Source organism: Ostrinia nubilalis, chromosome 2 (assembly GCF_963855985.1).
Source record: "Ostrinia nubilalis chromosome 2, ilOstNubi1.1, whole genome shotgun sequence".
Taxonomy (NCBI): Eukaryota; Metazoa; Arthropoda; class Insecta; order Lepidoptera; family Crambidae; genus Ostrinia; species Ostrinia nubilalis.
The window spans coordinates 14,759,565-14,771,991 of record NC_087089.1 but is presented as its reverse complement, the minus strand read 5'-3'; the positions used below and the strand labels follow the sequence as shown (position 1 = coordinate 14,771,991).

The following is a 12,427-nucleotide window of genomic DNA, read 5'->3' as shown; positions in this document are numbered from 1 at the left end:
CGTCGTTCGTTCGTTTGTTTCGGCTGAAACGGACGAACGATGCTCTGAAATGTGTACAATGTGACAGTAGATTGGTTAAAACAGCCCAGGTTTTGGAATCTTCACTGATCTTGCACGTGTACATGGGCTTATCATAAGGTGATCCGCCACCTATAAAAAATATTGCTAGTAGGTAAATGATCTCAAGATTCTCAAGTTCTAACCCAGCAATAAATAATAATAATAAAGAGCTATTTAGATAATTTGAGATTAATAAAAAAATGGTTTTAAATGGTGTCATCATGATGATTCATTTTTATGCTGTTAACTTTTACAAGTAATATCCTTCTTACATTACAATGTACAAATTCCCACAATCCGAGCCATCGATTCGGACGATTCAACGTGAATTGTGATCGCAAGGTCGGTGAGAACCCAACACTTTCTTGAAAAGAACTTGACCTTTCTACTTTTCCTTTCGTGCGCAGCCACGATATATCATCACCGGCCACAGATAGCAGCCGATCTACCACAGACAATTTATTTTTATTTTTTCTTGATAATTCGAGGCCGCGATAAAGGCACAGACATAAATTAGCTGTGAACTTTTCAAATCTGATGGGGACGAGATGGTCGGTTTGATTAGGCTTGAACTGAAGGAATAAGGTCACTTTTTTGTTTGATTGGCGTGTTCCTTTTACCACTTAATTGACGTAATTCGTTGTTTTTTGTAGTTAAATAACAAGAATATTCATATTCATATTCATATTCATTTATTTATTGCATCACATATGTATGTATGTACAGTAAGGTCTTATAAAATATGTAAGGTAAACATATGGGCCCTGCAAGGGCATTGCAATTTTACTCGTATTTACAATAGCAATCAAATAAATTATAGATGTCTTTGATAGGAAGTACATAAAGCATTTGGAATATAATGTCTATTATTGTATAAAAATATATTTGAAAAATTACGCATACTGGGCCGACACTTTTTTTTTATAAAGTCTCTCCAGGGAATAGGAAAAAATAATTCTAATAATTATCATAATGAGTATAGTAGGTAACTGAATAACTGAATGTCATATAATGGGTGATACAATATGTAGATAATAGTTAAATGTATGTATTGCATAGTACTGTATATGTGGGCTTATCATTATAATATTCATTTAAATCATAGTAACACTTGCTTAGTAGAAATTTTTTTAGCAAATTAATAAATTTATTTGTATTTGGTTCAGATTTTATGTATGTAGGTAGTTTATTATAGACTTTTATCGTCATTGCGTATGGTCCTGTAGCAGCCATGCCTAGTTTGAATAGAGGTAATATTAAATCATTAGGGTATCGAGATCTTGCATTTACATTTCCCTTTTTTGTGTATAGATTTGGATATTTGCGCACAAACTTACATAATTCCAAGATATAAATACATTTTAGTGGTAGTATTTTATATTTCATAAAGTATGGCTTACAGCTTTCAGTATTCTTTATTTGTGCCAGGATACGTATACACTTTTTTTGGAGAATAAATATGTCATCTGAGTCCGTGCTGTTGCCCCATAGTATGATCCCGTAAGAGATCCAAGCGTAGCTGTAGGCATAATAAGCAGCGAGTGTAGTTTTTAGGTCGGAGTTTCTTTTTAGTTGCCTTAGGGCGTAAGTAAATTTAGATATTTTCTGTTTAATTTTAATAATATGCTGTTTCCAATTTAAATTACAATCTAAGTCAAGTCCGAGCAATGTAGCAAAATTTACGCATTCAATACTTTTACCATTGAATGAGTAGTTAATGTTTAGTGGAGTTTTTTGATAGGGCCTAAATTGTATTAATTTCGTTTTTGAGTAATTTATTTCCAAGTTGTGGTCGTCCATCCATGCTTGTATGTTATTAAGGTTTTCCGTCAATTTTTGGTTAAGATCAATATTAGATCGGCATGAGGTCACCGCCGATACGTCATCCGCGAACATAACACAGGGGATGTTAACGTATTTAGGAAGGTCATTAATATATAACAAAAATAGGACACATCCTAGGACGCTGCCTTGAGGTATTGAGCTGGTCGTGGTGATCTCGTCCGATCTTACCGACTCGATCATTCCCGTTTTATAATTTGAAAATTGTATGTCTACGACCTGTTTACGATTTGACAGATATGATTTAAACCAATCGTGAACCACTCCCCTGATCCCGATATCATAAAGTTTGTTTAATAGGATCCCGAATTGGACCTTATCGTATGCTTTAGTCATATCGAGTAATATTCCTACTGCGTATTGTTTGTTTTCCAAAATACTTAACAGTTTCGTTAATAAACAAAATACTTATAGTTTCGCGTAGCTTTTAGCTCCAGCCGATTTTGCCCCTCAGCCATTTTTGGGACGTGAACATGAACTAAACATTTTACGATATCTATTGCTAATTTAATGAACTTAGCAATAAAAATGACATACATTATTTCTGATGAACATAGGCGGTACGAAGTTCGCCGGGTCAGGTCAGCAATAAAAAAAAGCAAATGCATAAACCAAAGTTAGTTATTTTTTTATGGAATATAAAACCTCGGAGAGCCCAGTGAAACCATAAAATACCTCTAAACAGCCCAATGGAACTCTGAACTTACCCGCTGGCCACATCTCATTTACTTAAGCGCATTAAAACAAATGGCTTGCAACCGTCAGTGCAAGCGCCCGGACTCTATCAGCAATGAAATGAAAAACTTTTGCAGTTGAATCTTCTTTCCGTTATAAAGTGTTTGAAAGGAAATCTTATTCTTATGCAGGTACACTATTATCAGTACAGTATAGGTACCTTCATTATTCGTCAAACATGAGTTTGGTTTAAAGTAGCTACCCAACTACCCAGTCTATCCTGAATTCTACAGATTGTTTTTTTTTTGGAAAAAGAAAGGTCTCAGAACTTATAAGTAATACATTAACAGCCTCATGCAGTTAGCTCAGAAATTGACAAGACCACGTTATCGTCAATGACTGAAATAATCTAAAATACTTACTTATTCAAGAATTTGGTGGAAAGAAAATCTAGGTGCCTCTGTTAAATCAAACTAAATGCGACGGCTGTTATGATGACGGCAAAAATTAACGATCTCTTTTTGAAAAAATGCTGCAAACCGAAAACAACTGTAGGTAGCGAGCAACACTCGCAAAAAGCAAACCGGCCAGTATTTAAAACATTTTCTGACTGAAATAAAAAAAACATGGCCGGCAAAAGGGTCCATTCATAGCCGTAAACAAAAAAGCATCAGTTGCGGTCCATTTTCAAAAAGCGTTCACGGGTAGTAGGCCCGCATGACGCAGCTCGCCGCAGTGCGACACACGGATCGGCTCTGCCGCGGACACCCGTAGAGTTTAAACGTCATTTTTGGACAGGAAAATATAGATAATACCACAACTCGACAAATTATCCGGTGCCTGATATATTCAATTAGCACAGAATTGTGTAATAAATGCTTAAAAGATATTTCAAAAATACCTTAGCGATGATGTTGTAAAACAGCCGTTCGCGGTAATAAAATGGTTTCTGTTTGTTTGCTGTCTATTCTGTAAATGTGTGACATTGAGAGAAGCGCACTCGCCAAATTACTCTGTCATGAAGTTGCAGTTTTTAATTCAAGGCAATTTTAAATTTTGACAAATATCATTCTTGTTATTGCTTCAATATAATTTAAATTTAAATTTGAATTTTATCTTATAAGAAAGAAAGAAAGAAAGAAACATTTATTGCAATTATAAATCATAACTTCATTCCCCATCCATAATTTTAAAAATCTTTACGTAATAAAAATTAAATCTAACACGTCATATTCAAGACAATTTTACGTTAGTCGTTGTACAAACTATTTGCATCATCGATATCACGAAAAAAAAATGATATTTTTTCTTTATTGCCAGTGACATTGTCTTGTTTATGCCTTTGCCCCATCATTAAAAAGGTAAAGGCCACAAGGCCGCCCACTCGGGGTTGCCCGATTCTGAGAACAATAATTGAATGATTCAACCTTCTTGTTGACCCTGAACTAGTGCAGCTGCTGACCGCCACAGACTAATGATCGCCCATTATTCAGGCTTACTTCATTGTGAATTGCATTAAATTCGGATATTTTATAATAAGAAAGGAATTCCGGAGACAATGACAGTTTCTTGCACTACCTACTTCTTCTCAGTACTAGCATGTTTATTGTCCCCAAGCAGTAGTAGTAGTGATACTGGGATAGGTAAAAGCGTTTTTAAAAAGCCTATTTGCAGAAAATCAATAAGTTTTAGCGTTTGGCGAGAGTTTGCATATTGTGTAGTCCAGTTTTTTAACTTTCAAAGGAACTAAAATATTGAACAAAAAGTAGAGATGAAATGGGAAAGAGACGCTTAATTTTATAGTGAGCATTAAATATCAATCAAAATCAAATCAAAAATGTTTTATTCGTTAACAAACCAACTTTTACAAAAATTGTGGTGACATACCTAGTAAGTAAAAGTATACCTGTATCACCGCCCATTCAGACAGTGCTAGTTTTGGGTAAGTTTAACAAAAAAAAAAAAAAAAAAAAAAAAAAAAAAAAAAAAAAAAAAAAAAAAAAAAAATGGTTATTAATTAGATTACAAACTTGAAGTAGAAGGTAAAGAAAAAATATAAGGTGAATTAGAAAATATGGTGTTTGTAAGTGTGTGTGTGTGTGTGTGTATGCGTGTGTGTGTGTGTGTGTGTGTTATGTTGTATTATGTTAAGTTATGATAGAGAGTGATTTTACGTTTTTATATGCCTTTTTTAACTTTCAGGTATTTTGATAAATTTTATATATTATTTTTTAAAAGTGTTTCGGTATCCAAATAGCTAAGCGATTTTAACCAGAGTGTAAGTTTCTCTTTACAAGAGTGAGATGTAAGCGGATAAATGCTCAGTATTTTGTTAATTTTATTATACAAGAAACCAGCTTGTCTAGTGAATTGCCTGCTAGCAAAGGCTGTTTTGGAAGGAATAGTAGGAGCAGCTTTGTCCTTTCTTCTTTTGTTATTAATTTTAGGGTCATAGTATATACTTTTATGTATTTTCAATATGGCAGCTAATATATATAGTTTTCTTATAGAAAGGAGATCTCCGTGTTTATAAAGTTCTTCAGTAGAATGTCTGAAAGGCAGAGAGTACATTACTTTAAGTAACCGTCTTTGCGTTCTTTCTACCTCCAGAAGTTTCGTTTTAGTTGAGCCCCCCCAAACTGAGATTCCATAGCAAAAAACTGATTGAGCTAGAGCTGTATAGATTTTATTTATGAGGTCCTTAGTTGTGACATGCCTAAGCTTTTTAAAAATAGTTAGTACTCTTTATTTCATAAGTCTACAGTTCCTCTTTAGATACTTGCCCATAATATCAAAAAATATACCCGGTAAGAAAAAGCCTTTTTAAAAAGCCAAGATACTGAATAAATGAATTTCATAAATTTTATCAAACAATATTAAATAAAGCCGTTGTCTGAAGTTTGCGCACTCGGCAAACTTTAGCTACGTGCTTGCGGGTTGCATCGATAGCTTATTTAAAGCAAACGAGGAAAGGAAATGTGGTGGGAATATGAAACGTACATTTTTAAATTCTCACCACATTTCCTATGGCACGGTGTTAAGTCATCAAGATAGTCATAAAGTAATTATTTCGTATTTTGTACTGTTATTTGGCAAGTCATTTACTGTTATATTGGCGATCTTAATCACCTAAAAGGTATTCGTCTTATTCGTTACGCTCTTGGCAGAGCATTCGTGGTCACGTTCACTTCGGTTGTAGAGGCGGCTACAACTCTCCGCACGATCTCCCTCCATCTCTCTCTATTGGCAGACTGTCTGGTGCAGTCACATACGCCGTCTCCCACTGTTGATTTCACTTTGTCGGTCCAGCGCATTGGTGACCTGCCACGCGATCGGGTTCCTTCGACTTTTCCTTGGACGACCTGTCGTTCTATGGAGTTGTCATCCCGCCTCGAGACATGTCCGAAGTATTGCAGTATGCGCGACTGTACTACGGTTGATAAATGTTGAGTGACACCGAGCTTCTGGAGTATCGACACATTGGTACGGAATTCTGTCCAATTGTCCATGATATCCCGAGCATCATTCTCCAGCACCACATCTCTAGGGCATCTATCTTCCTCTTTTCCAAGTCGCGTACTGTCCATGTCTCAGCTGCGTAAAAGGTATACATTACATCATAATTATTTTTATTCTTTTAAAATTGTTTCCCGTTCCACGAATCCACATCAGCATAATTATTATTATCAGGTCATTTACTTAGTCTCCACTGCACGAGCAAGACCTTTTCTTCTTTACCAGTGACTAAATAATTAGGCCTACACTCCCCTCAAAGACTGTGGAGGACACCGTCAGGATTTAGTGAGAAGGCCCTGCCTTTCTGACGAAAAGAACTAAAAAGATAAAAACAAGCCTTAGTGTTCACAAATGCAGTCGGAGGCATCAATAACTAATTATTTTGATGGTGATATGTATTTGATGCCTCCGACTGCATTTTGTGAACACTAAGGCTTGTTTTTATCTTTTTAGTTCATTTTTGCGCAGTTGGGTTTTTTGTTTATTCAATAATATTTTTTTTTAGTTTTTTTAGTTTAATAACATACATATTTGTAAGCTACTTAAAAAACCCTTTATTTTGATACCCCACTCGATAGGTTTTGAAAGAAAAAAATTTTTTTTAAGACTTTATGGCGCCTAAAATCCGCCATTTAGATTCTTTTCAATTTTAACATAGCCAGGGTCACTCTCATGATTAAGACGAATCTAACGACACCTCTCACGCTAAAATCGGTCAAGCCGTTTAGGCCGTGCCAAAGAAATATACATACATACATATATACATACATACACTCGAAAAACATAATCCTCCTTCTGGCGCAGTCGGGTAAAAAAGGTCTACCTACACTCCCCACGCTGGCCGGCTGGGTTGGGATTCCTCGCTCAGGGCGGCGCTAGACCACGCGTGAACGTCGGCGCAATTAGGTTTATTTATTTATTTTATTTTGTTTGAAAAACATACAGTGAAATAATAACAGATTAATAACCACTGCTTAAGAAACTATACACCATTTGCATGTTTTCGCATATGTGTAGCAATACAATTAAACAACAAAACCAATTCGCTTACATGAGAGAGTTATTTTTAAATTAAGATTTACAGGGTGTTAGGTAAATGGATATGAGCCGACACTAGCCCCTGTTAACATGGTCATATAAATGGTATGGTGAAGTCAGAAAATTGATATCTTCGAACCAAGATTTAGCCAATGTGTCCCTAAAGAGATTTGGTTTCGACTTAAACATATCGAGTTCAGGAATGGTAACCAATTTGTTCACTTCATTATGCCGATTTCGCGAGGTTCGCGAGGCCCATTGGCGTATTCAAGGTCTTTTTCAGGAGGGCCGCCGCCCGCCACTGTCCTCGCTACTAAAACTACGGCAAGGTTACTAAAATATTTAAAAAAAAATTTGAATTAAGTAGGAACTGTAACTAAAATACAATTTATTTTTGGTATAGACAAGGCTCAGATCAATCTTCAATCATGTTTGCGCAACTAGTCTGTGGTTAGTTGGCTACGTGCTTGTGGGCCGCATGGATGGCTTATAAGCGAACTAGTAGAGAGGAAATATGCGGAGGAGAATTTAAGAAGGCTGCAATTTTTATATTACCTAACCCAAACAAACAATACAAAATTTTCTTCGGAATTACTTCACTAAACTCAATTTCAAATAAACATTTGCCACCATAAAACAGTAATAAAAGTAATTAAGTAAAAAATGAAATGGATTAATTTGCAATTCGATTGTACTCGTACTTATCTGAAATTCATGCTAGATATTTTAGTTTGGCATTAATTTAAGACACAATAAACAGTTCTTATTACTTACTTGATTTACATACTTTAAGACTTAAGATAAGGTTTAGGATACTTATGCCCGTTTTTACCATCAATCCCTAATTTTTAAGTGACCCCTATAGTAACACATAACAGGAATTTTGTTTTCATTAGGGCCACTTAAAAATTAGGGATTGATAGTGAAAATGGGCATTACAATCTTATTAAGTACTAGAGGCCGCCCGCGACTTCGTACGCGTGGATCCCGTTTTACCCCTTAGGGTTTGAATTTTTCAAAATCCCGTCTTACTGAGCACCTAGGTTCTAAAAGGAACCCCCATGCAAAAGGACATTGTCAGAAACCGCCTAAAAAACCGCCCAAAAACATTAACCCATCATAATTATTTTCTATTTTTTTTAATACATTAAGCACCCTTTCATTCTAATGGACACTTAAGCATTGAAAAATTAAATAAATAAGTCTTTTAACGTTTATTCTATAATACTATTACAACTTCCGGACGTTTTGGTGCGTGGCATGGTCTAAAACCTATCAAGTTCCATAATTTTTGCCGATAAAATCTGTACGAGGCATTACCGTACTTTATTGCTGGGAGTCCATGTATAGTGATGTTCCTGCGGCCATCATAGACAATAAAATATCGATTTTGAAAATAAAATAAATCGATTAAACTGCTTTGAAGACTAGATTTGCGTTAAAAGCTAAAAAGATATTGACAGTTTGACACTATTACAAGAAGATATCTAAAGTGTCCAACTGGTCGAAGGTCGTAAATAAAATAAAAATAATTAGGACCATAAACTGATATTCATGGTATCATAACTGTAAAAGTGTCAGAATCCGATGTTGAATCCAATGCCAGTTGAAGTGTGAGAAACATATATATTTTTTTTTATGTGACAGGAGGCAAATGAGCAGACGGATCACCTAATATCAACCTAGTATAGTTGCCAGTCTCTCATAATCTATGCCAATGAGGGTTTTCGCGATTGAAAAATCCGCCAGATGGCAATACGTAGACGTGAGGTCCAAATGCTGCATGATTGGTTATTTTTGACATGACATTGACAGATATCCACCAATCATGCAGCATTTGGACCTCGCGTCTACGTATTGCCATCTCGCGGATTTTTCAATCGCGAAAACCCTCATTCATAGCACATGTATAATAATAGACCAAATGAACTTTTATAGATTGTGAAAGAGAAGATAAAGATTTTATTATTTTATTAAAATCTTGCCACGAGGTAGTTTTTCAGTAGAAACCAGGATTGGATAATCGCTACAGGCAAGTATCAGAACATTTTATAAATATTTTTAATCGATTATATCCATGTGAATCGTTTTAATAAATTGTCATTTTACTTTTTCAATTAAAACTTTTTCAATCCCTAGTCTTGTCAAACTGTCATAATGTCAACAAATTATAAATGTCACGTCAGTTGACTCAATTTCAGTCTTCTGTGCGTTTATTGTATTTTTATTTCAATGAAATAGTGCTAAAGGGTTAGTACTAAAACTGAAAGCCTTTTTTCAGAAAGAAAACCAATGTGGTGCCCTTATTATTCATGCTGTTTGAAAGTTACAAGTCAGTGATACAGAGTTGCCGACATTATAACTCCGTAGTGATACCATACCAAAGAAGAAGTTTTCCTAAACACTTGTGTTGTTTTTATATGTGATCGAATAAAAAGGATTAATTCTACTGCTCAAATGGAATAACTTATCCCAAGAGACCGAATATAAAAAAAACCTCTCCATAGAAATTATCACCATCACGAGGATGTGAATTTTTTTGAGAATTTGATATTGGTCCTGTAAGAAAAGTAGTTGTATTTCAGTAGTAGAATCAACCCTTCTTGTTTCATCAGCAAGAGTAACTATAAAAACGCCCTGTAGGTAGGTATTATTAAGCTGAAGAGTTTGTTTAGTGTCAAAGACTGTCACACAGTGTAACTTAAATTGGCATATTATGATAATGAACATAAAAACTTAAATAAATATTTATGTTAATATTTTTTCTATTTATTTATTTTCCCAAAGCTTCACAGTGACAGCTGAAACAGCAATACTGTTAACAAAACAGTAAAACTAAACTTGGAACAAACTGTTACAAATATGAGGGGTTTAATATTTTACAAATTAAAATAAAACCGCATGTTGCTTTACTTTCTCGTATAGGTAATAAATGTAATTAATGGCTAGATTATTAATGTTACTTTGTTACCCTCAATAGTGAGGAAATCTTATAAAATGGTAACCCTGATTTTTATTGTCATTCAAGTGCTCTTTCTTCGCATAGGCTTCTGTGATTTGGCCAAGGGCCACACACATTGCGATAACATTATGCGACATTGATTTGACAGCAGCGGAGTGAAGTCTTGCGACTATGCAAAATGATACCCTGTAATCGTAGCGCATACAGACATAGACTGGGCGGGGCACATAGCTCGTAGAGCTGATGGCTGCTGGGGCAGGAAAGTTCTTGAGTGGCGACCACGAGCCGAAAGACGTAGCGTGGGCAGGCCTCCCACTAGGTGGACCGACGATCTGGTGAAGGTCGCGGGAGGTGCCTGTATGCGAGCGGTGCAGGATCGGTCTTCGTGGAAATCCTTGGGGGAGGCCTTTGTCCAGCAGTGGACGTCTTTTCGGCTGAAACGAACGAACGAACGATACGTATTACCACTATTTACCAGACATTACTATTTATTGCATACTCGCCGGATTACACGTAGGAGCACGCGCGTAACAGCTTCGGCCTTGCATTATTATAAGATCTTGTTCCGCCCTTTTACGAACTTCCTCCGTGAGGATATCCCCGCCGAATTCTATGATGAACCTATCAAAAGTCATATTCTGCAATGTCAACCCACCACAAGGTGGACCGACGACCTGATAAAGGTAGCGGGAAGGCGCTGGATGCAGGCCGCTACCAACCGTGCGATGTGGAAGTCATTGGGGGAGGCCTATGTTCAGTAGTGGACGTCCTGTGGCTGAAATGATGATGATGATGAAGAAATGAATGAAAATGACAAATCTTCGCACGTGTATAATACCGTGCCAAAGTAATCATATAATTTTGGCACCTTAATAACTATTGCCGTTTTTGTTGTAAAGATCATGCAGCGCTACTTGCGGATATTATTGGAAAGAAAACTATGTGGGCTCTAGATCTGAAGCCGCTTTAACGAACACGAAGTGCTCATACAATGCGGCGTATTTTCTTCCAGTCTTTAGTCAGGACTTTAGTCGAATTAAAACCCCGGTTGAACGTGATATAGCCGCACTAGAATACGATGCTTTTTTGCATAATCGCAAGACTTCGTTCCGGTGTCGACCGAATGTTATCATGATGTATGTGGCCCAGGGGTTACCGTAGCCGCTAAGGTTTGAAACTTCTTGCTTAAAATATTGTAGTCTTTGGCATAGACTACGATGGTAGTCATGGAGATAGGAGTTTGTTATCTCGTGTCAGATGTAAATGGTGAAAAGAAAACTCATGATTCGTGGTATTTTTATGTAATATGTAGGTATTTTATAAAAGTGGAACCCCGAGTGATCTCCAAAACCCATTCTATTATTATATACGATTCGGCTTCGATATCTATAATACAATAGGAGTTTATTTCATGTGTCAGATGACAAGGGTGGAAACAACCTACGATTCATGTTGTTTATTTACGTGCAATATGTGGGCATATTGTAAAAGTGGAATGCCGAGTTGTATTTCTAAAACTTGTTCTATTATTTTATACTATTTGGCTGCGACTCGGCGTGACGACAATACAAAACATTTTTCGCGAATCGGTGTTCATACATTCACACAATACATTAGACGCCATGTTGTCATAAACGACATATTATAAAATCGCTGTGATTTAATATTCTTAATCATTAATTTTATGGCAAGTGTCCATCAGGAATCATTGTTCTTACACACAGAATCGTATTATTTCGCTTTCGGGTAGTAATATGTCAAAATTGTTGGTTCTTTAGGCGAACAATGTATGGAGAACGAACATTGTCCTTTGAGACTCCTAGCACTTGTAGTTGACATTTTGTGATGAGTGAGTCAGTTAGTAACTTTTCGCTTTTTATTTTCTATCTATAAACAGATTTCGTAATATTGCAAAAAATGTTACCCTAACAGTACGTGCTCGTAGGCAACAAAGATAGCTTATTTGGGGCAAGCGTGTTTGGGGCAAGAGTGATGGATGCGCGCGGGGTGACAAATTAGCCCCGTCTGCAGGGGCCAAGTTTTTGGCCGGTTGTGTAACTGCTGAAATGCATTTGCTTAGAAAGGAAACGCTGTCTTTCTGTATCTGGGTTCATAGAGTGCTTACTGTAGTTCTAGAAAGCTGGGGTATCTAAGCAAGTATTCGTACACAAGCAAAAATCTTCCCCTAACCTTTAACCTAGAGGGCAGAAGTTTGTATGGGTTTTTCCATACAACATGCCACTTATAAAAAGAGATAATCTACCACCATAAACATTTTCATGTAAAATATTGCCAAGACAAGACCATAATAGCTCGCACTGTAAAATCATCAGA

General features: G+C 36.2%; 2 protein-coding genes across 2 annotated transcripts in view; one reads left to right on the top strand and one right to left on the bottom strand.

The window, feature by feature from the left end:
* The window catches only part of LOC135084835 (acetylcholinesterase-like), a 72,801-nt gene that overhangs the window by 7,581 nt on the left and 52,793 nt on the right, over positions 1 to 12,427 (top strand). The window lies entirely within an intron of this gene.
* Positions 5,730 to 6,164, bottom strand: LOC135078934 (uncharacterized). The gene has a single exon (XM_063973536.1). The coding sequence runs from the start codon at positions 6,162 to 6,164 to the stop codon at positions 5,730 to 5,732; it is 435 nt and encodes a 144-aa protein (XP_063829606.1).